Source organism: Mustela nigripes, chromosome 11 (genome assembly GCF_022355385.1).
Source record: "Mustela nigripes isolate SB6536 chromosome 11, MUSNIG.SB6536, whole genome shotgun sequence".
NCBI lineage: Eukaryota > Metazoa > Chordata > Mammalia > Carnivora > Mustelidae > Mustela > Mustela nigripes.
The window spans coordinates 39,191,541-39,215,253 of record NC_081567.1 but is presented as its reverse complement, the minus strand read 5'-3'; the positions used below and the strand labels follow the sequence as shown (position 1 = coordinate 39,215,253).

The 23,713-nt window shown below is 60.7% G+C and overlaps 3 protein-coding genes across 3 annotated transcripts; 1 reads left to right on the top strand and 2 right to left on the bottom strand.

The window, feature by feature from the left end:
- Positions 1-2,857: 2,857 nt before the first annotated feature.
- On the bottom strand, positions 2,858-8,925 carry LOC132027130 (interleukin-9 receptor-like). Its single transcript, XM_059415908.1, has 8 exons — positions 8,838-8,925; positions 8,223-8,742; positions 7,947-8,125; positions 7,279-7,424; positions 6,752-6,959; positions 6,146-6,254; positions 4,873-4,957; positions 2,858-3,369 (listed from the first exon to the last, which is right to left on the bottom strand). The coding sequence occupies exons 1-8, from the start codon at positions 8,923-8,925 to the stop codon at positions 2,869-2,871; spliced, it is 1,836 nt and encodes a 611-aa protein (XP_059271891.1). The 3' UTR covers positions 2,858-2,868.
- A 7,960-nt stretch (positions 8,926-16,885) lies between these two features.
- Positions 16,886-20,770, bottom strand: POLR3K (RNA polymerase III subunit K). Its single transcript, XM_059416016.1, has 3 exons — positions 20,602-20,770; positions 18,644-18,731; positions 16,886-17,437 (listed from the first exon to the last, which is right to left on the bottom strand). The coding sequence occupies exons 1-3, from the start codon at positions 20,710-20,712 to the stop codon at positions 17,310-17,312; spliced, it is 327 nt and encodes a 108-aa protein (XP_059271999.1). The 5' UTR covers positions 20,713-20,770; the 3' UTR covers positions 16,886-17,309.
- A 280-nt stretch (positions 20,771-21,050) lies between these two features.
- On the top strand, positions 21,051-23,693 carry SNRNP25 (small nuclear ribonucleoprotein U11/U12 subunit 25). The gene is made up of 5 exons (XM_059415885.1): positions 21,051-21,217; positions 22,105-22,195; positions 22,417-22,522; positions 23,015-23,089; positions 23,503-23,693. The coding sequence occupies exons 1-5, from the start codon at positions 21,176-21,178 to the stop codon at positions 23,558-23,560; spliced, it is 372 nt and encodes a 123-aa protein (XP_059271868.1). The 5' UTR covers positions 21,051-21,175; the 3' UTR covers positions 23,561-23,693.
- The last annotated feature ends 20 nt before the right edge of the window (positions 23,694-23,713 follow it).

Below are 23,713 nucleotides of genomic sequence, written 5' to 3'. Positions count from 1 at the left end.
GGAGCAGTTCATAGGGAGACTTTTTTTTTGAGGGTGTGGTAACATATACATGACATCAACTTTTCCTTTCATTAGTTTTTATTTTTAAAACTCTAGTAAAATACACACAACATAAAACCATAAAACATCTTCACTGTTAAACATCTTCACCATAAAAACTTAAAACCATCTTCACCGTTTTCAAGTGAGCGTTCACAAGGCCGGGTAACCATCACCACTGTCATCTCTCATCTCAGTGCACGAGAGTTCCAGTTTCTTCACATCCTTGTCAAAAGTTGTTTCCGGTTTTCTTAGATAACAGCCGTTTTCGTGGGTGTGAACTGGCACCTCACTGTGGTTTTCATGTTCATTGCCCTGATGTCTAAGGACGTGAAGCATCTTTTCATGTGTGTGTTGGGATTGAATTCAACAGTGACCCATGTGTAAGACACCAAATAACATGCAGGATTTAACAAAACATTTGGGGATGGAATATGTACTATGACTTCAGTATCCAGAATATACAAAGAGCTTTGACAACTCAACAACTCCAGGACAAGCAAACCAACTAAGAAATAGACAAAGGACTTGAACAGCTTGTCTCCAAAGAGGAGATACAGTAGCCCATGAAAGATGTTCACCATCACCAACCATTGGGGAGACGCAAGTCAAAATCCCACTGAGGTACCCCCTTATACCGGTCAGAATGGCGATCCAAGGAGCCCTGGCTGGCTCACTCAGAAGAGCACGTGACTCTTCTTTTTTTTAAGAATGTATTGACTTACTTTTAGAGGAAAAGAGAGACCAGAAGGTGGGGCAGAAGGAGAGAGAATTCCACAGAGACCACAAGGAGTGTGGAGTCTGATGCCGGGCTCCACCGCACGACCCCCAGATCCTGACCTGAGCCAAAACCAAGAGTCGGACACTCGACAGACTGGGCCACCCAGGCACCCTGGGCACGGGACTCTTGACCTCAGAGCTGTGAGTTCGAGCCCCACACTGGGTGTAGAGATTCCTCAAATAAGGAAACTGACACAACAAACCAAATTTAGGAAAGGACACTAACAGTAGTCGGTGAGGATGTGGAGAAGGGGGATGCGAGTATGTTTCTGATGGAAGGTGCTGACGTCTCTGTGGAGAACGGTTTGGCAGTTGCTCAAAAATTCTAAACACTGAGTCGCCGTACGACCTAGCAATTCCACTTGTAGGAATGTACCCAAAAACACAGAAAACAGGTGTGAAACAAAAACGTTGATGTCAGCATTCACAGCAGTGCCGCTTACAGCAGGGAAACGTGGAAACACCCACATCGTGCATAAAATTGGGGGGTTAAGCTACGCCCTTTAAAAGTTGGGGTTAAGCTACGGGGATTTCACCACACTGGAAAACACAGAGGGGGCTGGCTCAGCCGGCGGCGCAGGGCACTCTTGATCTGGGGGTCATGGGTTCAAGCCCCACATTGGCTGTAGAGATTACTTAAAAATTAAAAAAATCTTTAAAAACAAAAACAAAAACAGAGAGACTGCTGGATGTCCCCCCTCGCCAGGGAGGCCCGCTTGCCTCAGTCTGGCCTCCTGAGGCTCACTGCTCTCAGTCTGGCCTCCCAGGCCCTCCACAGTCCAGCCGGCCACATTTGGGACCCTGCCCTGCCTCCAACTCCTGGAAACACGCGCCCACTTCAGGATCCGTTCCCAGGCCCCTGCACTCCAACCCCCTCAGGGCCCAGGGCTCAACCACTTCCTCATCCATGGTCTTCAAACGGGGGGACCCCTGGCACATGGCCTCCCCGGTTCGTCTCCTCGCAGCGGGGGAAGCAAGCGTTATCTGGGCATGCAGGTGTGCAGCGACCCGCAGGGGAACTCACAGCAGCACAATGAGGAGGGACGGGGAACCCCACAGCTGGAGGGGCCGGCACAGCTCACCCACAATCCCACAGCCTCCGAGGGGTGCTCCAGCTCCAGGCACCGTGAAGAGAAAATGTGGGACCCACAGGAGCGATGTCTCTGGCCACACAGAAGAGGTATCCCAGCTGTGGGGGTCACTTGTCACACGCAGGTGGCCTACGTTCCCTGGGAAGCCACAGGAGCCACACTGCTCACAGAGGCTGCTCTAAGCCCCCAGCCCAGGGCCCAGGACGTGAATCCACGCTGGTTTTTCTCATCCTTGGTTAGAACTGAAGATGCTGCACGTCACGTCTGTCCACACCCCTCCCGCTCTCTATGGCTACAAATACATTCTGGGCCCTGCCTCACCCCTGCTGACCACGCTCTGGCTCTGCTGAGGCTCCCCACAAAACCCCAGGGGCTCCATGGGTGTGGAGGAGGGGGATGCCTGTCTGAGGCAGAGGGAGCTGTCACCTGGGGGGCCCGGGGGCCACAAGTGCTTGTCTCTGCACAGAGCCTAGGGGTCACTGGAGCCCCATGGACAGGGACCGGCTTGTCTGCTCCTCCATTTCCAACGTCAGCAGCCGCCACCCCAGAAAGCCCCAGCGTAGACAGACCCCTGCCCACCTCAGGGCCCCCCTCCCCACGGGCAGCTGGTTCCTGGAGTCACAGCAGGAGACAGAGCTCAGGAAGGCACCACCTCAGTGGTGCCTGCCAGGAGCAAGCCGGCCCTCTAAGGGGGTCGGGGCCAACACCACCCTTCTCTGGGGGGCCGGGACAGAGCCCAAGAGCAGGGAGGGAGGTGGCGGGCAGGGCAGGGAGAATGGGGGTAGGGGTCACCGGCCGGCCTGCCCCCATCCAGACAGGACGTCTGCACAGGGCTCCATTCTCAGAGAGACTTTCATCCATTTTCCACAAAACGGACTTTGTGCAGTTGGCCGAGTCAGCATTCTAGATGAAACGGGTGACTCTGAAGGCCGGGGGTGAAGCAAAGGCCCTGGGGTCCTCACACGCCCTGTGCAGCAGGGTCTTGCCACTGGCCGTGACCGGCTCCCACAGCACTACTTCCTGGCTGGGCGTCCAGGCTCTGCTGGTCACAGAAAGGGCCCCCGGCCAAAGCCGGGCTGGGCCCCATGCTCGGTGAGTTTCCTGGGAAAGTGGGGGTGTGGCAACCCCCGGAGTAGCCCAGGGTCCAGTAGTCATGGCTGCCGCCCTCTGACGGTGGGGGAGCTGGCCTGAGGGGACACGTGGGGGCCCAGTCCTTCTGCGGCAGGTAGGCAGGCGGCTGGCCTCCCTGGACCACAGGCCTGGCCAGCAGTGCAGCCTCCAGGAGGCCAGCCCCAGGGCCCTCCTGCTCCTCCTCCAGGATCACTGACTGCCAGGGGTCCACCGGGTCATAGGTCAGCCACGCGATGTCCTCATGGACGCCGGACTCCGAGGCTCCTCGTGGGGAACAGCCACTGTCCTGGCTCGGCAGCACACCGCTTCTGCGGGCCCCTGTCCAGGTCTAGGACAGACAGCATGGGGGGAGGGGGTGGGAAGGACTCAGGCAGCGGGCTCGGGACCCGCCCCGGAAGCAGCCTCCCCTCTCCTCCCAGAAGCTCTCCCGGCGTCCTCACCCCGAGTCCAAGCAACGACTGTGTTTGGAGCACTCCATCTCACCCGCCACGTGCCAGCCTGCCCACAGACCTGCCCCGGCACCCCGAGGCCCGTCAGGACGCTCAGCGACCCCCCGCCTCCCGCTCACAGCAGCCTGGAACAGGGTACAGGCGCCGACGGGTGCCGGGGACAGAGAAGATCCCTGGTTCTGCTCCAGGCACCAGCTACAGAGGCTGGGCAGCAGCTGCTGGACCCCCGCTCACTCACACACGCACACTCACTCACACTCTCACACACTCACACACACACCAGGAGATGCCGCAGGGACACCACTTTTGGGCTGGTGGCAGCAGACCCGGGCCCCCCATGCGGTCGCAGGAGGCCCCCACCTCCCAAAGGAAAGTATTTCCTCGGTGGGACCAGGAACCGCACCAGGCGGACCACACACACGCAACCCTGTGTGTCTGCCCGGGTTCCGGGAGCCGAGTCATGGCAACACAGAGCCCCCAAGGGGTCTAACCACCGGGAGGGTGACTGGGGTCGAGAGGAGGGCCGGGTGCATGTGGCTGAGATGACGCGTTCCAGGACGGTCACCTTGGGGCTCTCGACTGTGACGGCCGCTGCCTGGGAGAAGGAGGCGGCCTCCACCGAGGGTAGAACACTCAGCTTTAAGCTCAGAGGTACACTTCTGGACAACAACCTCAAACCCCGGGCTCCCTTGTAGCATGTTTTCCCAGCTCCCTTCTAAGAGACAGAAGTGGGAGGCGGAGGGAAGCCCGGCAGCGGCAGGGGCCACGGGGAAGGACCCCAGGAAGCATCCCGTCCTGTCCTCTGCCCGGAGTGGGGATCCGGAGACCACCCACGGGAGCTTCCCCCCAACACACACCCAGGGGGCAGGAGCCACGAGGCTGGCAGGAAGGGGAGGCGTCAGGTGTAAAGACCCTTCAGGTGGGGCTCAAAGGGCCCACAAAGGGAGAAAAAGGGAGTGTGGCAGCGCTACCCACGGGAACCCAGAGGGGCCAGACCCTCCTCAGTGACTGGCACAGCCGTAGCCCCCCGGACCTCTGAGGACCCCAAGGCCGGCGTGAGCAGCAGACCCTCCCCACAGATGCCTTCAGAGAAGCTGGGACGAGACACAGCGGCCATAGTCTCCCTGTGACGTGACCACATACCTCACAGGGGCCGCTTCCCCAAAAGAAAAAGAAACCCGCGAGAGAGAATAAGGCTAATTGTCTGGACGCATCTGAGATGGCGTGTGTAAATTTAAACCCACTACGTCTACCAAAAACAGCTCCAAGCACCCACAAAGGCCCCATACCGGCCCCAATCTCACCAGAAGCCCACATCCTCGGCAGGCCCGACCTGGGGGAGACCCCAGCCCCGCCCTCTCCCCACTGCGGGCTGCGCGCACCTGGAAGTCCCCGTGGTGCACACTGTAGAGGGACTGGAAGAAGGCCGCCGGAGAGGGCACATTCCAGGAGAGGCTCCTCTTCACCCTGAGGCCAGGACGGGACAGCTAGAGGCCTCTGCATGCCCAGCGAGGGGTCCTTGGAGGCCCGGCTCCAGCAAGCACTGGACCCCGTGGGAGCCTTGCACCCTTCCCGCCAGAGGCCGCCCCACCTCCTGCCTCTCATTGGGTCCAAACCTGTTCTCGGGGCAAAACCTGACACCCATCCCTGTGGCTTGCCAGACCAATGACCCTGTAGAACTGACACACACCAAGACACACATCCTTTACAGGGTGAGTCGTGACGCTGGGCTCAGGGCTACAGGGTGCCCCTTGGGTCCTTATCCCACAGAGGGAGCAGACAGGAGGCAGCTCCCTGCCCCACCTGACTTCTCCCTGAGCAATACAGAGCCACGGGCCATCCCACAAGGATGTGGCCCACAACTCCAACACAGCAGGTCCAAACTGGCCTCACCAGCTTCCCCAGGGGGGACGTGGCCCCCCCAGGTCCCCACCGCGGGGATCACCGGTCCTCTGCCCCCTCCGCTTCCCTTCTTAGGCCTGCAATTGCCTTCCCTCCGCTCCCCCCCTGTCTCTCCCCACTGCTCTGGCACACAGCCGTCCTGGTGGGTCCTCCCGGCCTCCTGGTGGGTCCTCCCCATCCCCTCGGACCCCCCAAAATCTATCCTCACAATACAAACACTGTTTCACGAGCTTGAAGACCTCTCTTCTGCTCCAGGTCAAGTCTGGCGTCCACACCGCCCAGTACCCCCACCCACCCCGCTCTCATCCTTTCTGCGGTGAGTCTGCAGCCGGTCAGTCTCCTCCAGGCCCCTCCCTCACCCTGACACGGGTGATGGTTTACTTCAGACGGGCCCTACATCTGGTAGGTTCTCTGTGGCGTGCACTGGAGCGCTGAGCACACCAGGGCCCCAAAACGGTCTTTTCAGAGAAGGCGTTTAAAAGTCAGTAGACCACAGAGCACCCCCAGAGGCTCTTGGGTGATGCGGTCCCAGTGAACTTGGGTCCCCCTGAGCGTCTTTGGGGCCCTACAACCCCCAACACACTTGACAAGTGGGGAACTCTCTAGAGGCCCAGGGCAGAGGCTTAGCCCATCCAGGATCAGATGGAGGGGAGGGCAGATGGTGGGAGGGAGGGCTGCTCTGGTCCAAGATGCGCCCCCCACCGCCACACACACGCACGCACGCACGCACGCACGCACACCTTGCCTACCCACCTGGGTGAAAGCTTGAACACGAGGTAGATCAGGCTGGTCAGCAGCAGAAAGACGGGTACAGCAACAAGGGTGCTGCTGCCGGGCTGCCCCCGAGAGGAGGACAGGGGGCCTGTGGGCAGGAAGGGCCCCGGGGCAGTGAGCTTCCTTGGAACCAAGGTGTTCCTCTAAACCCACGTGGCAAAGCTCTAGTAGGAGTGCCCGGGGCCACCGTGGGAATTTCCTCCCAGGCCCAGGGGCTGTGTCATGCCTGCTCCCGAATCAGCCACCGCAGGGCCCCACCTCCTCCATCTGCAAGGTCATCGGGGTCAGGCACCCTCCCCAGCTGGTCACAAGGGTCAGCCCAGCCCTCCCTAAAGAGGTGAGACCACGTCCCACTGCGGACGGAAGCAGAGGCCCGGCATGCCTCCCAGGACCACAGTCTCTCCCCATGACACAGTAACTACAGGTTCCAAGAAGCCTGACGCTGGGCAGCTGTGTGTTCCCTCCTTCAAAATCCCAGACCTCCAGGGAAAGGTGGCCAGCCGGGGCAGGACCACCTCCGGGCGGGGCTCTAGGAGGTTGAGAGGCCTGGATGGGTATAAGGTCCTCCGGGAGGGAAAGCCGCACCTCGGTCAGGGCGAGGGGGCGAGGGGAAGCAGGTAGACCGACTCCACTCGCTCCACTGGCCCTCATAGCGCAGCTCCTCCTCCACGTCCGTTTCCGGGGTGGCCATGCGGACCCGCAGCCGGGCCTCATAGCGGGACCCGGGGTCCAGCTCCACAGCGTCCAGCGAGAGCCGGGTCACCCCGACGATGTGGTCCCTGAGCTGGGCCTGCTGTGGGGCAGAGGACCGTCAGCAGGCGCAGAGGGGGGACAAGGCCCATGGCCCCGAGACCACGCCCGCACACGGCCACACAGCCACGCCCATGCACGCGGGCACAGGCTCATAAGCACACTTACACTTATCCACCCCCATGCACACACACAGCTATGGACCTGCGCATGCTCAGACACACGTGTGCACAGCCACGCTCCGGGCTCTGAGGGCACCCCCTCCCCCTCATCCACATGGACATCTTCCTGTGGGGGAGGGTTGGCCCCCCGCCGCGGCTCCCAGGAGAGAGAAGGCTCCGGAGCAGTGGGCCCAGCATTACCTCCCAGCCCTCTTCCTGCTTCTTGAATGCCAGCTCGTAGCTGAGGATGGCGGTCAGGGGCTCCAGAGCAGGGCTGATCCTCCAGGTCAGGACACAATAGTAAGAGGTGACATTGCTCTGTAAGTCAGAGGGAGGGTCCAGCTTCACTGAAACAGAGTGGGGCTGCGTGAGGGTGTGTCTGCCGGCATGCCCAGGAACGAGGTCTGAAACAGGTTGGGGGTCAGGGGGCGGGGTCATGGTCATGGCCCTCCCAGCCCGGGGCCCTCCTGGGAGGCAGGACTCTGTCTCCTCGCTGGTGACGTCTCCCAGCGAGGCCCCAGGCGGGACAAGACAATGGTGAGCAACTCCAGGCCCTGCAGCCAGACAAAGAGAGCCCCCGGTCTGGCCAGCCGCTCCCGTCCTACGTCCTACGTGTCTCACTGTGTCCCTTCCTGCTGCGCCTCAGGTGCATTTCAGGTGACTGGAGTTGTGCCCTGGGCCCAGCCTGAAGCCCGGTATCTTCACCCTCCTCCCAAACCCTACGTCTCCAGGGAGCCGGGGACCCTCCCCTCCCATCTCCGAGCCCCGGGTGTTCCACGGGGCCACGAAGGTTAGGGGCCATGCGACCCTGCCCCCAGGCCCCCCGAAGCCAGGACGCTCCCCGTCAGGGCACCCAGACCTGGCCTCACCATGTCTCCGAGGCAGGTACTGCGGGTCCACCAGGCTGACCTGCTCCTGCCCAGAGACGCCGCGGTGCAGCGTGACGGTGAAGTTGTCGGAAGGCACAAGCACCTCCTCGGGGGGCAGCACCAGGGTGCACTCCCCGGCCCGGAAGACACATCTGTGCCGGCCACCCGGCGCGTGGTTGCTGGAAAGGGTGTGTGTCGGCACCAAGGGCCACTGCGCCAGCCCAGCCCTTGCACCGCGACCGTGGGGACCCCGCCCTCAGGGCCCTGCGGCCTCACCTGGTGAAGAGCAGCCAGGCATGGGGTCCCCGGCCCGGCTCCGGGGCCGACCAGCGGCAGTGGATCCTCAGGATGTTGTTGTTCAGACAGGTGACAGCCCCCGCCCCGAGCTCTGGGGACAGGCACGGTTTGCAGCCCACAGCGTGCTTCAGGGCAGGGTCAGACCTGCAGCGGACACTCTGACAGGGCCGACCCCAAGAGTGGTCCCAGGAGGAGGCCTCAAGGGCAGGGCTGGGAGGTGAAGGGCTCTGACCCACGAAGTGTGGGTGGGACCTCCAGGCTGGTCGCAGGAGGTAGCGCCCCAGCACGTCCAGCCAAACCCTTCCCTGTGGAGTGAGACAGACAACTGCCCTGCCCCCAAGCTCTCTGCCAACCACCCCCACAGACACGAGTGCCCCATGCTCACCTCCTCCTTGCCCTTGGACGGAGACAGCCGCACCGACCCAGGCACCCATGCAGGCACAGATCAGCAGCCAGGCGCTCAGCTCTCGCGTCAGGGCCTCAGCCTCCAAGGTCCGTCCTGCAAGGGACTGGGCTGAGCACACCCCCATGGGACTGTCCCCAGGAGGTCTCCCCTGTGGAGGGCTTCAAGTGGGTCACCGCCTGCCCCCTCACCACGTCCCACCACTGGGCACCAGAGGCTAAGCTGTTCTCCTAAGAAACGGAAGCTCGGGAAGATCCGAATGGCCGCGGTGTACAGCATGGTGCCCGCAGACCCAGGCCTCCTGCTGGGTTCCGGACTCCCAACCAGCAAGTGTCTGAGTCTGCCTAGAAGCCTCCTCTCTGGGACAGATGTCCTCAGCCAGCATGGTCCCAGGTCCCGTCACGCAAGGGAGATCAGGTCACAGCAACCTTGGGCCAACCATGCAGCACGCATCACACGCTTGCATTCCCACGGCAGCCCCGTGAGGTAGAGAGACCGTCCCCGCTTCCTGACAAGCCAGCCGAGTCCCAAGGAGGGGTAGTGCCTCGCCCAGGGTCATGTTGCCGACACCCACACACCCTCTCTCCCCGCTGCATCCGTAAATAAAGACCCGCTGGGGACTAGTAGGAGGATGGCAGTGAGTGGGGTGTCCGTGCAACAGAGGGCCCTCCCTGAGCAGAACGGCCGCACCCCTGTTTAGAGCACCCGCCCTGGGAAGGAGAGCAGGGCCCCGGGGGGACCGGAGGTTCACGGGAGACAAAGGCGCTGGGTGTTAGGAAGTGCCTGGGTGCGGGGAGGCCGTTGACATCCGATCACCCCATTCGTAGCTCCAGATGGTGCACTGATAGTTCCGAAGCAGGAAGCAGGGTGAGCCTGGTTACGCAAGCCTGATGGGTGATAAGGAGGCCAACAAGCAGCACCGTGCTCACAGACCACAGCACGCAAGCTCCTGGGGAGCCCGCACGCACCCAGGCAGCACACACCCCTCCAACACACCAGCAGCCTCTCTGTGGACCCGCAGGACAGACCCCAGTACAATCCCTGCTCAGGAAAATGACACGCCATCCCCCGGCACCCCCAGCCACAGCATGGGAGGCAAGTTCTGCCCAACACCTCGCATCCCCTCCCGTGCATGCCGGGCTGGAGATGAGGGAGCGGCCTGACCAGAGCCCAAGGCAGGGTGTGGGATGACAGAATCACAGTGAGCCCAAGGTCTGGGGGCCTGAGGGATGGCAGCCACTTCCCAGCCAGGAGCTGAGCCAGGCCCTGGTGGAAGGACTCCTCTGTGCACACTGAACTGGGCCGTTCCTGCCCCAGACTGACCTAGGAGCGGATGGTTCCAGAGCATGGTGTGGGGTGGCTCCAAGCTCGGCTGGCCCCAGGGCAGGGACAAGAGCGAGCTACCAGGGCCAGGACCCCTCTGGGGGAGCAGCAGAGATGGACACGGGGACGTTTCTCCTCGAACTCTCCACATAGGATGCTTCTGGGTCTACGACGTGAGCTGGATGGGGCCGCCCCTCCCCGAGCTGTGGCCATCAAGGCCGGGGTCAGGAGCGACGTGCCCAACGCCGGCACCTGGTACCTCTGTTCCCAGCACAAGTCCGACCTGTAGTCACACCAGCCTGGGAGCACCCACCTCGCCCTGGGCACCGCTGGCCTGTCCTTCCTCTGGCCACCCGCATCCTCGACAACAGGCACTAGGCCAGGCAGTGTGGAAACCCCTACCCACACACTCCCTGGTCCAGGAACAGGCACTGCGAGGACAGCAGGGGGACCTCATCACCGCTCGGACAACACGACACCACCTCGCAGGACGGCTTACAGGGCTGGGGGGTGAACCAGGGCATCCCCCTCAGGACGCCACCACCCAGCACTACAGCCCCACGTCTGTGGACACGCCTTCAGCCCTGGAGCACTCTGGTCCCTTCTCAGGACCCATCTCCTCCGTGACCTTGGGGTCAAGATCTGGCCATGAGGTCTGACCGCTGGGGCCTCACAGCTTTCCTGCCCTGGTTTACTGGCCCACCACAAAGCCATGGGCTGCCTTGCAGCTGGACCCTGCACCAGAACCCACCGACAGGGCCAGACCCGAGGCAGGTCTCTAGAGAGACACAGCCCCTCCCCGCCATGGGCCTCAGCCCCCAAGGACCCACTGAGGCCGGGGAGGCCCCGCCAGAGCAAGGTGCCTTTGTAGCACACCCTCCAAGCGGGCTTCACGCCAACTCCTGCATCCACTTACTGTCCCCTCCTACAGAGACGCTGTGTTTTTAACGGATGGAGAACCGTCCAGCTCCCTCCAGAGGAAGGAGGCTGCTATTTCAATGGACACTTACCAAGCATTTTCTTCTCTCTGCTGGGGAAGGCGGAGAAACTCAGGCCCTGGCTCCCAAGAACCAGATACAGGAGGACATGGGGACTGTGATAAACAGTGAGCTGGAGATGGAGGCAGGAGTCCCCCCAGTGCCTCTAGGCCACATGAGCGCACAGGGGCTCGTCTAGCACAGGTGGAAACTGCCAGTGCTGTTGGCGGAAAGGACCTGAACACGAGCTTCCTACAGGGATGCTGACAGGAAGGCCACAGGCTGGAGGCTCAGAGGCAGGAAGGCCAGCCGGGGTGGGTGCAGAAGAGGTGCAGGGAAGGCTGGGGAGAGGTAGAGCCGGCCCCGAGCAGCTTCCCCGCACTGAGAGGGGTGGGCAGGAGGGGCTGCAGCTGGAAAGAGCGGGTCTGGGAGCCCTGGAGACACCAGGCTGCAGCCGGGGAGACACATGAGCTGGCCCCAGTTGCGCCTCGGGGGGACAAAGACACATCCTTCATGAAGCCCTGCTGAGCCCCCCTCCCCCCCAGTGTCTCTCTGGCCAGACCAGACATCCCCAAGCCAGGCCAGTCAGCTCAGGAAAGGAGCAGGGGAGCAGGTAGGGCTGTAGGAAAGGTCTAGAATAAGGATGTTGACAGGGTTGCAGGGGACCTGGGGGCAAAAGGGGGTTAAATGTTGTACCTGCTCTTCCTGCACCTGTTAATGGCCCTCCTCTGCCCAGAACCCACCTCCCCGCCGCAGCCCCCGGCGGCGAGGTCAGCCAAGCCCACGGCTCTGCTGCCTCCTCACACCAGGCTCTTCTAGGGCGAGACCTGTGTGACTGGCGTGAGGTCCCATGCCTGCCCCAACAGGAAGAGAAATGCATCCTGAACCCCCTGCGGAGGCGGACCTTGTCTCTAGGTGTGTGCCTTGGCCCCTGGGAAGAGGGCACTGGGACAGGACCAGAGCAGGAACCCTCACCTCCCCTTCCTCCGCCTGGCCAAGATGACCTTCCTTCTAGGACCACACTCTCACCTGCTGCCCGCCCACAGCCCCAACGGGGGGATCCCCAGACTCTGGCTCCTCTTCTGTTCAAAGGCCCCCCAAGATCATGGGGGCTTGAAGGGGTTTTGCCGGCCCCAGGACCTGGACCTCATCTCCAGTCCGGGCCACCACAGCTCAGACCATCTGGCCCCAGAATGGCTGTCTTGACAGCCAGACTCACCTTCCCAGATGCACCTGCTGGCTCCCATGGCAAGTCAGAGGGGCCCCCAACCCTGCAGACCTGGAGATGACTGTTCCTGTGCTTGCAGCAAAGCCTCTCAGCCTGACTCAGGCTATAAGTGCAGTGAGCAGTGACGTGAACCTCCCGCGGCTCACACGGGCCGCCCATATCAAAACCACGACGCAGAGCAGAGCGGCTGCCCCAAGTGGGGCTGGGAGACAACCACCACCGCTAACCCCAAGCCCGGGGACTGGGACATGGGGTGACCCTTCATTCCCTGTGACACGGAAGGTAGCTAAACATGGGCTGTGGGGACCCGTCCGGCAAGGGGCAGTGTCCACTGGAACCCTTCCGAGAAACAGCCCTGGAGAGGCGGTTAAACAGGAAAGTGATGCGCTCCCACGTCAAGGAGAGCAAACGACACAGAAGAAAATAAAAAATGAGTCCCCGCTCTCTCACCCCAGAGGACGCCTCTGTGAGAAGTTAGGCACAAGTCCTTCCACACGAGGGGGAAGCCCAAACAGGTGTATGTCTTTCCTGGCCTCAGGCTGCGCCGAGCGGGTGGACTCCTGGCTCCTGTATTTTCGATGCTCTTCTAGGTCGGCACAGAAAAGCCCGTTTAGTGCCTTTAACGGCAGCACATGCCACAGTTCAATAATCCTGCCGGGAGACATTGGGATTGCTGCCGTGTGGGCTATCTTTATTTTCTGAGGAAGGACGTGCAACATTACATTAATTTCCATAATCGCAATTTTAAACAAAGGTAATGAGTGATTCTGGGCAGGGACCCATAATACCCAGAGTGAGCACCTCTGTGCAACTGATTCTGCGGGTGGAAATGCAGGGTCTGAAGCTCAGCATTTTAATGGGGCACCTGGGTGGCTCAGTGGGTTGAGCCCCTGCCTTCAGCTCAGGTCATGATCTCAGGGTCCTGGAATCGAGCCCCGCATTGGGCTCCCTGCTCAGCGGGGAGCCTGCGTCCCCCTCTCTCTGCCCCTGCTTACACGCCCCCCTCCCTCTCTGACAAATAAAATCTAAATTTATTTTAAAAATAAAAACTAAAAACAATACGATTCAGCATTTTAAAATACTGATCCTACCACGTGGCCCTCCAAACACGGATCAACATCTACTCCCACCCGGAGTCCAGGAGTGCCTGTCCCCAACAGGACACAGTATCAGTCTTTGTAATCTTTGCCTATCTCCTAAGCAAACACATTTCGCGTCGCTTTCATTTACACTTTGCTGATTATTAGTGAAGATATGCTTCTTTTCCCTTACTTACTGTCTGTGTGTTCTCTGGGGTACCAAATAAGGGCACATTTCAGTGTGCATGTGTGTCTCTGCATCAAAACATCTCGGGTTAGGTCTGGAGGACCCGGAGCTGCAGCTCTGAGCTCTGCAAAGAACCAGGACCCACAGAGAGATGAAACCAGAAGTCTAAGCCCATGAACACCTGAGGACTGGCGGCAAACATACATCACGCATCTGTTTTGTTGAGATGGGAGGGGCAGGAGAGGGAGAAGGCTCATACCCGGTGCGGTCGTGACCTGAGCCAAGATTAAGAGTCAGACTGAGCCGCCCAGGCGACCCCCACAGAGCTGTCTACTATTTAAGTTTCACTCAGCGTGACGCCCACCTTACCTGTTAGAAGCACACACCTTTACGATGACTGCAGCTTCTCTAGGACCCGTCTAAAGAGCGGTTCCTTCCCTCTGACAGGGTCCCTCCCACCTTGCTAAAACTAGAATTTACCACCTCAAGTCTGTCAGACCACAGCACCCACACCACAGCCATGACCCCTCCAGGGGAAACCACACAGGTGGGAAAGGGAGGAAACCTGGAGGGGAGAAGAGCACCAAAATCTAGATCGAAACTCTGCCCCCAACACAAACAACAAAATCTCTAGCTCCCCGCGAACTCCATGCATAAGAGTGACTCCAGGCAGCCAGCGAAGGGTTAAAGGCGTTTATAGCCTGCGGTAGGGAGCAGTACGAAACACCCTCTCCAGTACGAAACACCCTCTCCGGAGAAACCTAACAGAATCCAGTATCTGTGGTCTACATCGTTCACCGTTTCCGAGATGAACCCGAGAGTATCGGGCTTAGGAAGACACAGAACCAGGTGACCCACGTCGATGGACAGGGACTCCCAGGACCAACCTGTTGGAATGAGCACAGGTTTATGCTCCAAGTTGTGAAGGAAAATATGCTCCCAAGGAAGACATAGGAAATACGCGAGGAGAGATACACACTGCAGAAAAGAACCAAAAGGAAAATACATAAGAGAAAAACACAGTATCGTAACAATGCAGAAAACAAGAAAAAGACATAAAAGAGAGGACATCCGTGAAAGTCAGTGCACAGCCCTTCCCGGAGGCTGGGAGCCAGGGAGAGCCCCAGAGAATCCCCAGGACTGTCAATCCTGAGCGTGAAGCAGTCATACAAACATATCACGTGTTTCCTTCCCTTAACCTCTTCCCAGTGCACACGCATCGAGACGAAACCAGAAAGTGGACCCTGAATTGGTGGCACAAGGGCACCCCAGCAGGTCAACGTTATTGGAGCCGACCCGGTCACTGGCACGATTCTCAACGTGGCACAGAATTTCTCCAGAAAAATTAAATACAAAAATGAAGCAACTAAATTAAATTTCCTAGTGGCTCGTGCGTTACCCAAGCCAGGAAAGCTGTGAGGATGGCGACTGGCGTGTATTCGTAGCAGCTGAAGTGTGTCCCAAGAGATTAGACTGAAAACCCCCCGGCCCCTCGGAGAACGGTTCTAACACCTAAGGGCACTGGGAGCAGCAGGAAGGCAACCCACGTCATCCAAAGTGATTTCCCTCGAACCCCGACGACTCCCCGATGTGACTGCTACCGCCCAAGGGTGTCTCCGGAGAGTCAGGGCCCCGCACGGAGCTGGAGCCGGCCTGCAGAGAACCACCCAACCCCAGAGGCAAGACTATCCTCAAAACCGAGAAAACACTAGGTGGGTAGAACGTGGACTGGCGTCCGCTCCCACACCACAGCAAGCTCTCTGCGGAAACCACCCGCCACTCCCATCGGTGCAGACTCCAACCTGCCGGCAACACCAACAGCCGACTTCACATGCTCCCGGCACTTAACCGGCACTGACAGATGCCTGTTTGCCATCTGTCTGCACGAAGAGAACTGCTAACTCTGAAGCCCCCTTAAGTGAACCGATATCCCCTCTTTCACCGGGAGACCCCCACACAAAACGCTGCACCCAAGGACTGCGGCCATGTCGGGTTTTGTCTATATAAAGGCTGTCGAAGTTTGTCTTCCTAGATTTTGACTCTTGAGCCACAAAGTCGAAGATATTTACTATCCGTCCCTTGATGGAAGTTTGCGAACCCCTGCACTGGACGATCGTCATCACCACCGTACACAGGGGAATGAGGGCAGAAGCTCAGCTCGCCGCTGTCTCACCGCGAAGCGGCAGACGTGCTGGCCTTTACCACTGACCAGATGGCAGGCATCTGCAGAAGATCCGAGGAAACTGTGCACGTGGGAACAAAACGAAACCACAAAAACTGATGCAACAAACAGAAGCTACCGAGGGCAATGCCCGTATCCTAACATTCCATCAGCATAACCGGAAGACGCTGTTTTGTTCCGGGGAATGACCCACTACAGACCACAGGCTCACGACCCGGGCTACGTGTCATGGCAAAAAGAAAGCCATCAGGTTGGGGCGCCGGGTGGCTCAGTCAGTGAACCAGCCAACTCTTGATCTCAGCCTCAGGCCATGACCAGCGGATCAGGAGTTCAAACCCTACGCGGGGCTCCAGCGTGGAGCCTACCTGAAACAAAACGAAGCCAAAAGAACGCACCGCCATGTCAGACTTCAGGATTAGCCATTTCTGGAAAAGATGCGAGTCTCGAAAACGTACACACCCGTATCAGGGGTATGAATTCACATCCCGCAACTTCCTAAACGAGACTTCACTGGGAAGAAATTTGGGAACGTAATGAAGTCCGAGGTCCTGGGCAAGAAACCAGCCCGGCGGCAAAATGCCATCCGGTCCCCCTCCAGGCTGGGACATCCCTTTTCTTTTGCAGGAGAAAAGATGAAGGAAAACAGCAGAAATGCCTTCTATCTCACCAGCTTACTGCAATCCTAGGAAACCCAAACAGAAATGACCGCCCGAAATCCAGGTCATCAGTGATTCTCGACCAGAAGAACCCGAAGGGTGGCAGGAGTTTGAGGTCAACGTCTCAAAGCACTGAAAACCCTGAACGCGGTCTCTTGCGGTAGCAACACGAGTGCGAGGACCAGGCGCCGGGCTCAGAGCACAACGCCACAGATCACGTTAAGGAAATGGCAGAGGCTGGACACGTCAAGAAGGCCAAGCTGGGGAAAACGGAGACGCTGGAGGAGAACACCCACCCAGGCAAAGGCCCCCCTGGGGGAGAAGCAGAGTGACCATCCTAAGCACCCAGGGGACTCCCTGCCCTCGTCACCTGCAAGACCTCTGCCCGGCCGTGCCGTGGAGCAAGAACTACCTGCCGGTGGACACATGTGACAGGCCGCACTGTGGACCGGGCACCCAGGGCGACACGACAGGCCTGCGGGTCTCTGAGGACCCCCAGGCAGACTGCCCAACCCTCCAGTGTGCCCTGGGCTACTACAGCAAATCAGGTTATGATTAATGACAATAAAACACACTTCTTGGCAAAAAAAATGAAACACTGAAAAGGCAGCATTAAGGTTTCCATTTTAATTAAACGTTCACAACAGATGGTGATAAAATAAGTTAACAGTTAAATACTCAGGGACATCGATGTACTATCAACACAACTTTACTTCGCAACTGCCGACAGGGCACACATCTGAAAAGGGTGTGATGGCTAGAGGACATCTGTCGGCCCCGACAGGTGCACGCCAGAAGAGCACACTTCCGAGCGGACACCCAACTCCGCACACGCGACCCCCGGGCACAGTGAGCTCATCCGCGGACCGACAGGCGGGCTGCATCTACGGGCCCCTGGGCCAGCTCCCCTCCACGGGTCAGCTTCCCGCCACCCCCACAAAGACGCCTCTGGACAAAGTTCGCACTCCTGGCGGGGAGTGCACCCTGGGGAATGAGGTCCGAGACAGTGACGCGGCCAGGCCAGCCGGACCCTAGTCCCTCCAGCGGTGTCCACACTGAGCACTGCAGCACTTGTAGAAGGTGGTCATGGGCTCGTCGGCAGAGCGCGTCTGCAGCTGCATGAAATAGGCACGAGGATGCTCGCATTTAGGACACGGCTCTGGAAACAGAAGAACGAGTAACCCACGTCATTCAAAACAAAAACAGAAACAAAACTGCCCATAGCCAGACATACCTGCTAGAAGGAGGTGTCACGGAAAGGCAGCAAGACCCTGTCCCGGCCCGGCTACCTGGCATCCCTTGCCTGGGCACCCTTGTGCCAGGATTTCAGGCAACCGCTAGTGGCACCGGTCCCACTATGCTCCCGCAGTGAGGGAACTGAGACCTGTGACCGGGAATACACGCCAGCTCCCTCCCTGGCCCCCTTCTCCTCCTCCCATCTGCTGAAGACAGGCTGCGAACGTCACAAGGAAGGGGACGGTGGCTACCTGTGCATCACGGGTCCACTCCTGCGAGGCTTCCAACAGCACTTCCATGGCGTGGGCCCTCACGCCTCCCAGAAGAGCCCCCGCGGGCAGTGAACACACGTACCCTCCAGGGCAGGGACCCATCCTGGCCACAGCCCTCGGGCTGTTCTCAGGGCCATCTTGCCCTCCGCCCCTCCGCCCCACACCTCTGCCAAGTGCCTTGAGGCAAAGTGACTTCACCCTGAGAAACTGACCCAGTCCATCACACTCTCAGACACCATTTCAAACATTAGGTACGTGAGTCATTTTTTTTTTTTTTTTAATCAAATTCTGCCGATGCCAATTTTACCGCATCAGATGTGGACGCTCTTCTACAGGGGAAAAGGCGACAGGGAACAGGAGCTGCTCTCGGTCCTCCCAGTCCAGGACTGTCTGGGGCTCCCCCCTTTCCCTCACTGGTCACGTCTCCCCCCTCCGCATACGAACAAGACTCGGGATAAACAGCTGAATGCTCTCTGACATTGACATGTAAAAGTCCACACCAGAACAAGGGACCCCATGTGTTTCCTCGGGCTCTGATTTCCCTTACTCCTGTAACCGCCGCTCCCACCACGGCCAGCCCTCGGAGCGCATGGGGTGCCCACCGCTGTCTCCCACACCCAGCGCACATGGAACAGCACCAGGAAGGGCCGGGGAGGCCTCCAAGGTCCTAAAACGCTGGGAGGTCACTTTGAGACGCCGGCCCAGGCCCGTCCAACTCTGGGTGGGAGTTGAGCCATTACTGTCAGTCTAACAAGTGCTCAGGAAACTTTCTCTTTAGGCGCTCCCCCGTCCTCGGCGTCCCTGATGCAGACCCAGGACGGCAGCCCCGTGCCTCACCGTCACTGCTCGCGACTCACCTGCGGTGGAGTCCACGTTCTCCCAAGCCGCTGCCCCACCGAGCACGTCGTCTACCTCTTTCAGCTTCGGGTACTTCCGATTTGTCACCTAATGGAACAGCGGGTCCTCAGGATCCACACAATGGAGGAGGACAGACCTGGGCCCCCAAACCATTCCCGTCTTCAAGGGTCTCCCAGACCTGCTTCCTTCAACAGAGACTGGAGGGACACTAAAGCAGTCCCACGTTTCTCCTCTCACAGCGCAGAACTCAGCACTGGCATTTAAAGAATCCAGGTCTCCGCAGTCCCAAAGAGGAGGATTCAGCTGTGTGGAGCTCAGGTCATGATCCCAGGGTCCTGGGATGCAGGCACTGGGCTCCCTACTCTGCCGGGAGCCTGTTTCTCCCTCCCTCTGCCCCTCCTCCCCACACCCATACCCGCTCACCGGCTTTTTCTCTCTCTCTCTCTGCCTCAAATAAATAAAACCTTTTTAAAGCAGGAACAAATAAAGTAAATGCATTGTAAGCCCTAAGGAGTGACTGTGGAAGCAGCTGGAACAGCAGCAGCGGTCCTGTTCTCAGGCTACTACTGACCGCCAGGGCCCCCTAAGAACAGGATCCCGTGACCCAGGGACAGAGCACGGGTTAGGAGCGAGGGAAGACGGTACCCCTCCGCCCCTCCCTGCACCTGGCGATGACTAGCAAGAACATCCCACTCCCCCCCTACCCACGTCTGCTTCCCGGCGAGCCCGCGCTCAGGACGGTGCAGGCCGGCTTTACCGCGTTAAGGCACCCGCCACCCTCCGCGGTCCTTTCCCTCGCTCTGAGGCACGCGTCCCTGCTTCTCCGGTAAAGGAAGACGACAGCTCCGCGCGGAACCCCCCGCTGGGCTGCCCCCCTCGCAGAGGCAGCCTGCGTGGCCGCTCCTTTGTTTCGGCGCAGGGACCACACAGGGGTGAGAGCGTCGCTCCGGGCACTGGAGGACGCACCAGAGCGGCAGGAAAGCCGGTAGGTGCGACCGTCCCCTCCCCGGCACGGCCCGCAGAGCGCAGCCCCAGGCCTTGACCAGCAGACCACACCTGGGCTGCTCCCCCGCTCGCCAAGTGCCCGGGGAACGTCAGGGCTCCCTGGGCGTCCGCTCCCCCCGCAGCCGGCTACCGCGGCAGCCCGGCGCAGCCCCGCGCACACGGGGGGGGCGAGTTTCCCATCCGCGCAGCTCACGCTGGAGACCGACGAGGCACCACCCCGCGCGCGTCGTTCCCGCCCCGCGCGCGCGCTACTTCGAGGATCGGCCTCGGCCCTAAGCGGCACCAAAACCGAGAAGCCCCCGCCCTCCCACGCCTTAGGCCCTCAGGAACACAGGGAAGACGCCGAAACGCTGTAAACGGAGCAACCACTTGAAACAGGGCCCCCGAGGGGCACGGCGCCCCCCGGAAAAGCAGACCGAGCAGAAAGCACGTGCAAAGGCCCGGCCGCAGCTGCGTGCGCGACGGGGCTCCTCGCAGAACGCCTCGGGTCTCGGGACGGCGCGTGCATGAGGCCGGGCATGGGCGGCACCCTCGTGGGGCCTGGCTGGGGTCCTGGGGTCCGCGCTGGGAAGGGGGATGTTTCGGGACGGGGCCGGGAGCGCGTGTGGGGGCCGCGAGCCCGGGGAAGGGGGAGGGGAAGAGGGAGGCAGGGGCTGGGAGCGCGCGTGGGGGCCGCGAGCCCGGGGAAGGGGGAGGCAGGGGCCGGGAGCGCGCGTGGGGGGCCGCCAGCCCGGGGGAGACGGACGGGGAGGTACGGGCCGCGAGCCCGAGGGGGAGCCCCGGGGCGCGGTCAGGAGCGCAGCGCGGGAGAGACGGCCGGGGACCCGCGGAGCTGCACTGAGTCTTGGCGGCCGGATCGCGGGCGCACGCGATGGGACGCGCGGCAGGACCCGTAGCCGGCGGGAGGCGGCCGCGAGCGCGAGGACGGGCGAAGGCGGACCCCGGGCCGCACCTTGCGGGTGATGTTGTGCACGTAGGGGCAGGTGTTGCAGGCGAAACGATGGCAGCGCTGCCCCTCCTCCACAATCAGCCCGTTCCCGCAGCCGGGACAGAAGAGCAGCATGGCGGCCCCCGGCGCCCCGCAGGATCCCGGCAGCCCCCGCGCCCGCCGCCGCCGCCGCCGCGCCCGTCTCGAGCGCCCATTGGTCTGGGCAGCTGCCCCGCCCCCCCGGCCGGCCAATGGACGGGCCGACTTCGCGCCCCGGCGCGCCCGTCAGCTGGCCCCCCCTCGAGCTCCCCATTGGTCCCTGCGGCAGTCCCGCCCCCTCGCGGTCGCCCCGGCCGGAACCCGGGCGCGCCGCGGCGGTGCGGGTGGAGCGCGCGCGCGGAGAGGCGACCTGGAGCCTGCCGGGGCCGGGGCCGGGGCCGGGGCCGGGGCCGGGGCCGGGGCCGGGGCCGGAGCCGGGGCCGGGGCCGGGGCCGGGGCGGAGGCGGCCGCGCGGCCCGAGGCGCCGGAGGACGAGGAGGACGAAGAGGAGGCACTGCCGCACTCCGAGGCGGTGGACGTGTTCCAGGAGGGTCTCGCCATGGTCGTGCAGGACCCGCTGCTCTGCGACCTGCCGATCCAGGTGCGCGCGGGCGCCGGGGGCCGGGGTCGGGCCCTCTCCCCGCCGGCCGCGCACGGCCCTGGGGCGGCCCGCAGCCCTGGAGGAGGCGCCTCTGGGCCCAAGCGGGGGTCTTTGCGGGAACCGGGCCTGGGCGGCGGGGGCGCGCGGCATGGAGAGGGGCGCACGGAAACGCGCGTCCGCGCAGGACCCTCTGACACACGGGGGCGGAACGCAGAGGTCGTCCGTGGCGTACGGGACGCACCCTTGATGGGGAGCAGGACCGGGACCGGTGTTCGTTAATCGCCTTCAGTTTGGTTCCGTACGGCTCTCAGCCCTTCCTGGAGTCGTAGACTGATCTTGTCGGGTTTTATTTTTCTTTTTAAAGATTTTACTTGTTTATTTGAGAGAGAGCTTGAGAGGGGAGGAGGTCAGAGGGAGAAGCAGACTCCCCCTGGAGCTGGGAGCCGGACACGGGACTCGATCCTGGTACTCCCGGATCATGACCTGAGCCCAAGGCAGTCGCTTAACCGACTGAGCCACCCAGGTGCCCATCTTGTCGGGCTTTTAAGGTTGTATTGGCTTATTTATTGTGACTGCTTTTGGCGGGCGGGGATGGGGGTGGCCTGGTGAATTTTGCCCACTTGCCTCAACTCCACGTTGTCCTGGGCCCTGGACTCAACAGTGTCTGTGCTCCTGCCCAGCCCAGAACCCAAATCTGACCCTGGTCCTCCCTGCTCTCTTTACTCTTCCTGAGCTGTCATCCGCTTTGAGCATTAAATACAAAATGTGGGTGGATCGGAGAGACACAGACGCAAGAAATCTGTTTCTTATCCTTTTTGGATACTCTCAGCTTGTTTTCTCTTGTTGTTGTTCAACAAGCCCGGCTCCCACCCTTGGTCTTTCTGTAGGTTACTTTGGAAGAAGTCAATTCCCAAATAGCACTAGAATACGGCCAAGCAATGACAGTCCGAGTATGCAAGATGGACGGAGAAATCATGCGTAAGTGCTCGCCATCTCCCCGGGACCGTGCAGCCCAGCTTTCCCACAGGCGGGGTACTGACATGGCGGCTTGGGGGAGACTCAGGGGCATGTGCAGGGGTATTGGGCCAGGCACAAGCCCACTCCACCTGGACTTGAGTCTTCGTCCAGAACAGTCTGCTGGCCTCCTTTCCTGCCGTCCGAGGATTCCCACCGTGCCTATTCTCCCACCTGTGTTGCAGCTGTGGTTGTGGTCCAGAATGCTACCGTCCTGGACCTGAAGAAGGCCATTCAGAGATATGTGCAGCTCAGGCAAGAGCGTGAGGGGGGCATCCAGCACATCAGCTGGTAAGTGGGGCTGTGGGAAGCGCTGGTGCTGTGAGGTCTTGGTGAGCCTTCAGGCGTGGCCAGTGCCTGGGACTCCTGCCTCAGCTGCTCTGGCGTCTATAGCATGCCACCAGGATTCCTTAACGGGGGCACCTCGGGGCATTTCCAGTGTAAGGGGTCTCCCGGGTTGGAGGTGGGGCAGCTGTCAGTGGTCCCGCCCATGGTCCCTTGGGTGCTCTCCCAGGCCTGCTGGGCCAGAGGTTGTGGTCTGGGTCTCGGTACTGCAGCCTGTTTCGTGAGTAAGGCCGGGCCCACCACAGCCCCTGGAGCAGTCAGTGCCTCCTTAGAGTTCCATCGGGCCCGGCGCGTGCATGGTACAGGAAGAGCCAAGACGAGGCCGCCTGTCCTGGGTCGCCCCGAGCTGAGTGTCTTGAGCCCATCTCACACGCAGCCCCGTGTCCCAGCTGCCCCATCACCCTGCCCGCGGTGTTCCTGAACCCCTGAACCTTACAGGTCCTACGTGTGGAGGACCTACTACCTGACCTCCGCAGGAGAGAAGCTCACAGACGACAGGAAGAAGCTGCGAGAGTAAGTGTGGGCCACGCTCTGAGGTGCAGGGAGGCATCTGGTCTCTCGCCTGCCAGCTCCCCAAGCCCCACCAGAGGGCTGGGGCTTCTTCCCAGGAATGAGGAGTCGTGATTAAATCAGTTCCTGGGGAACTCGCAATACCCGGAGAGTGCCTGGCTGGACTGAGAGCCTCCTGCAAGGGGGTTCCTGGGGGCCCTCCCCCCTGGAATGGGAGGCATAGGGGCAGTGAAGGGCCTCCCAGAGCCAGGGGGAGGCAGTGTGTGTGCAGGCAAGAGGATGATCACTGCCACTTCCTCTCCTCCCTGGACACAGCGCTCCTCCTGCCCATTCCTTCTTGGTCCCTCACAGATCTCAGGTGAGGAGTCAGATACAGCTTCTGCCAATCACACACTGTAGTCCTCTTTCTTTTCCAGTTACGGTATCCGGAATCGAGATGAGGTGTCCTTCATCAAAAAGCTGAGGCAAAAATGAACATCCGTACACGGACAGCTCTGTGCCAGTGGCTGGTACCGGCTGGAACGAAGCTGAGCCCTGGGCCCGAACAGCCAAGCTGCGCGGCACGTGGGCCTGGCCTTGCATACAAAATAAATCTACTTGCTCCTCAGTTTGAAAAGTAAGAAAGCC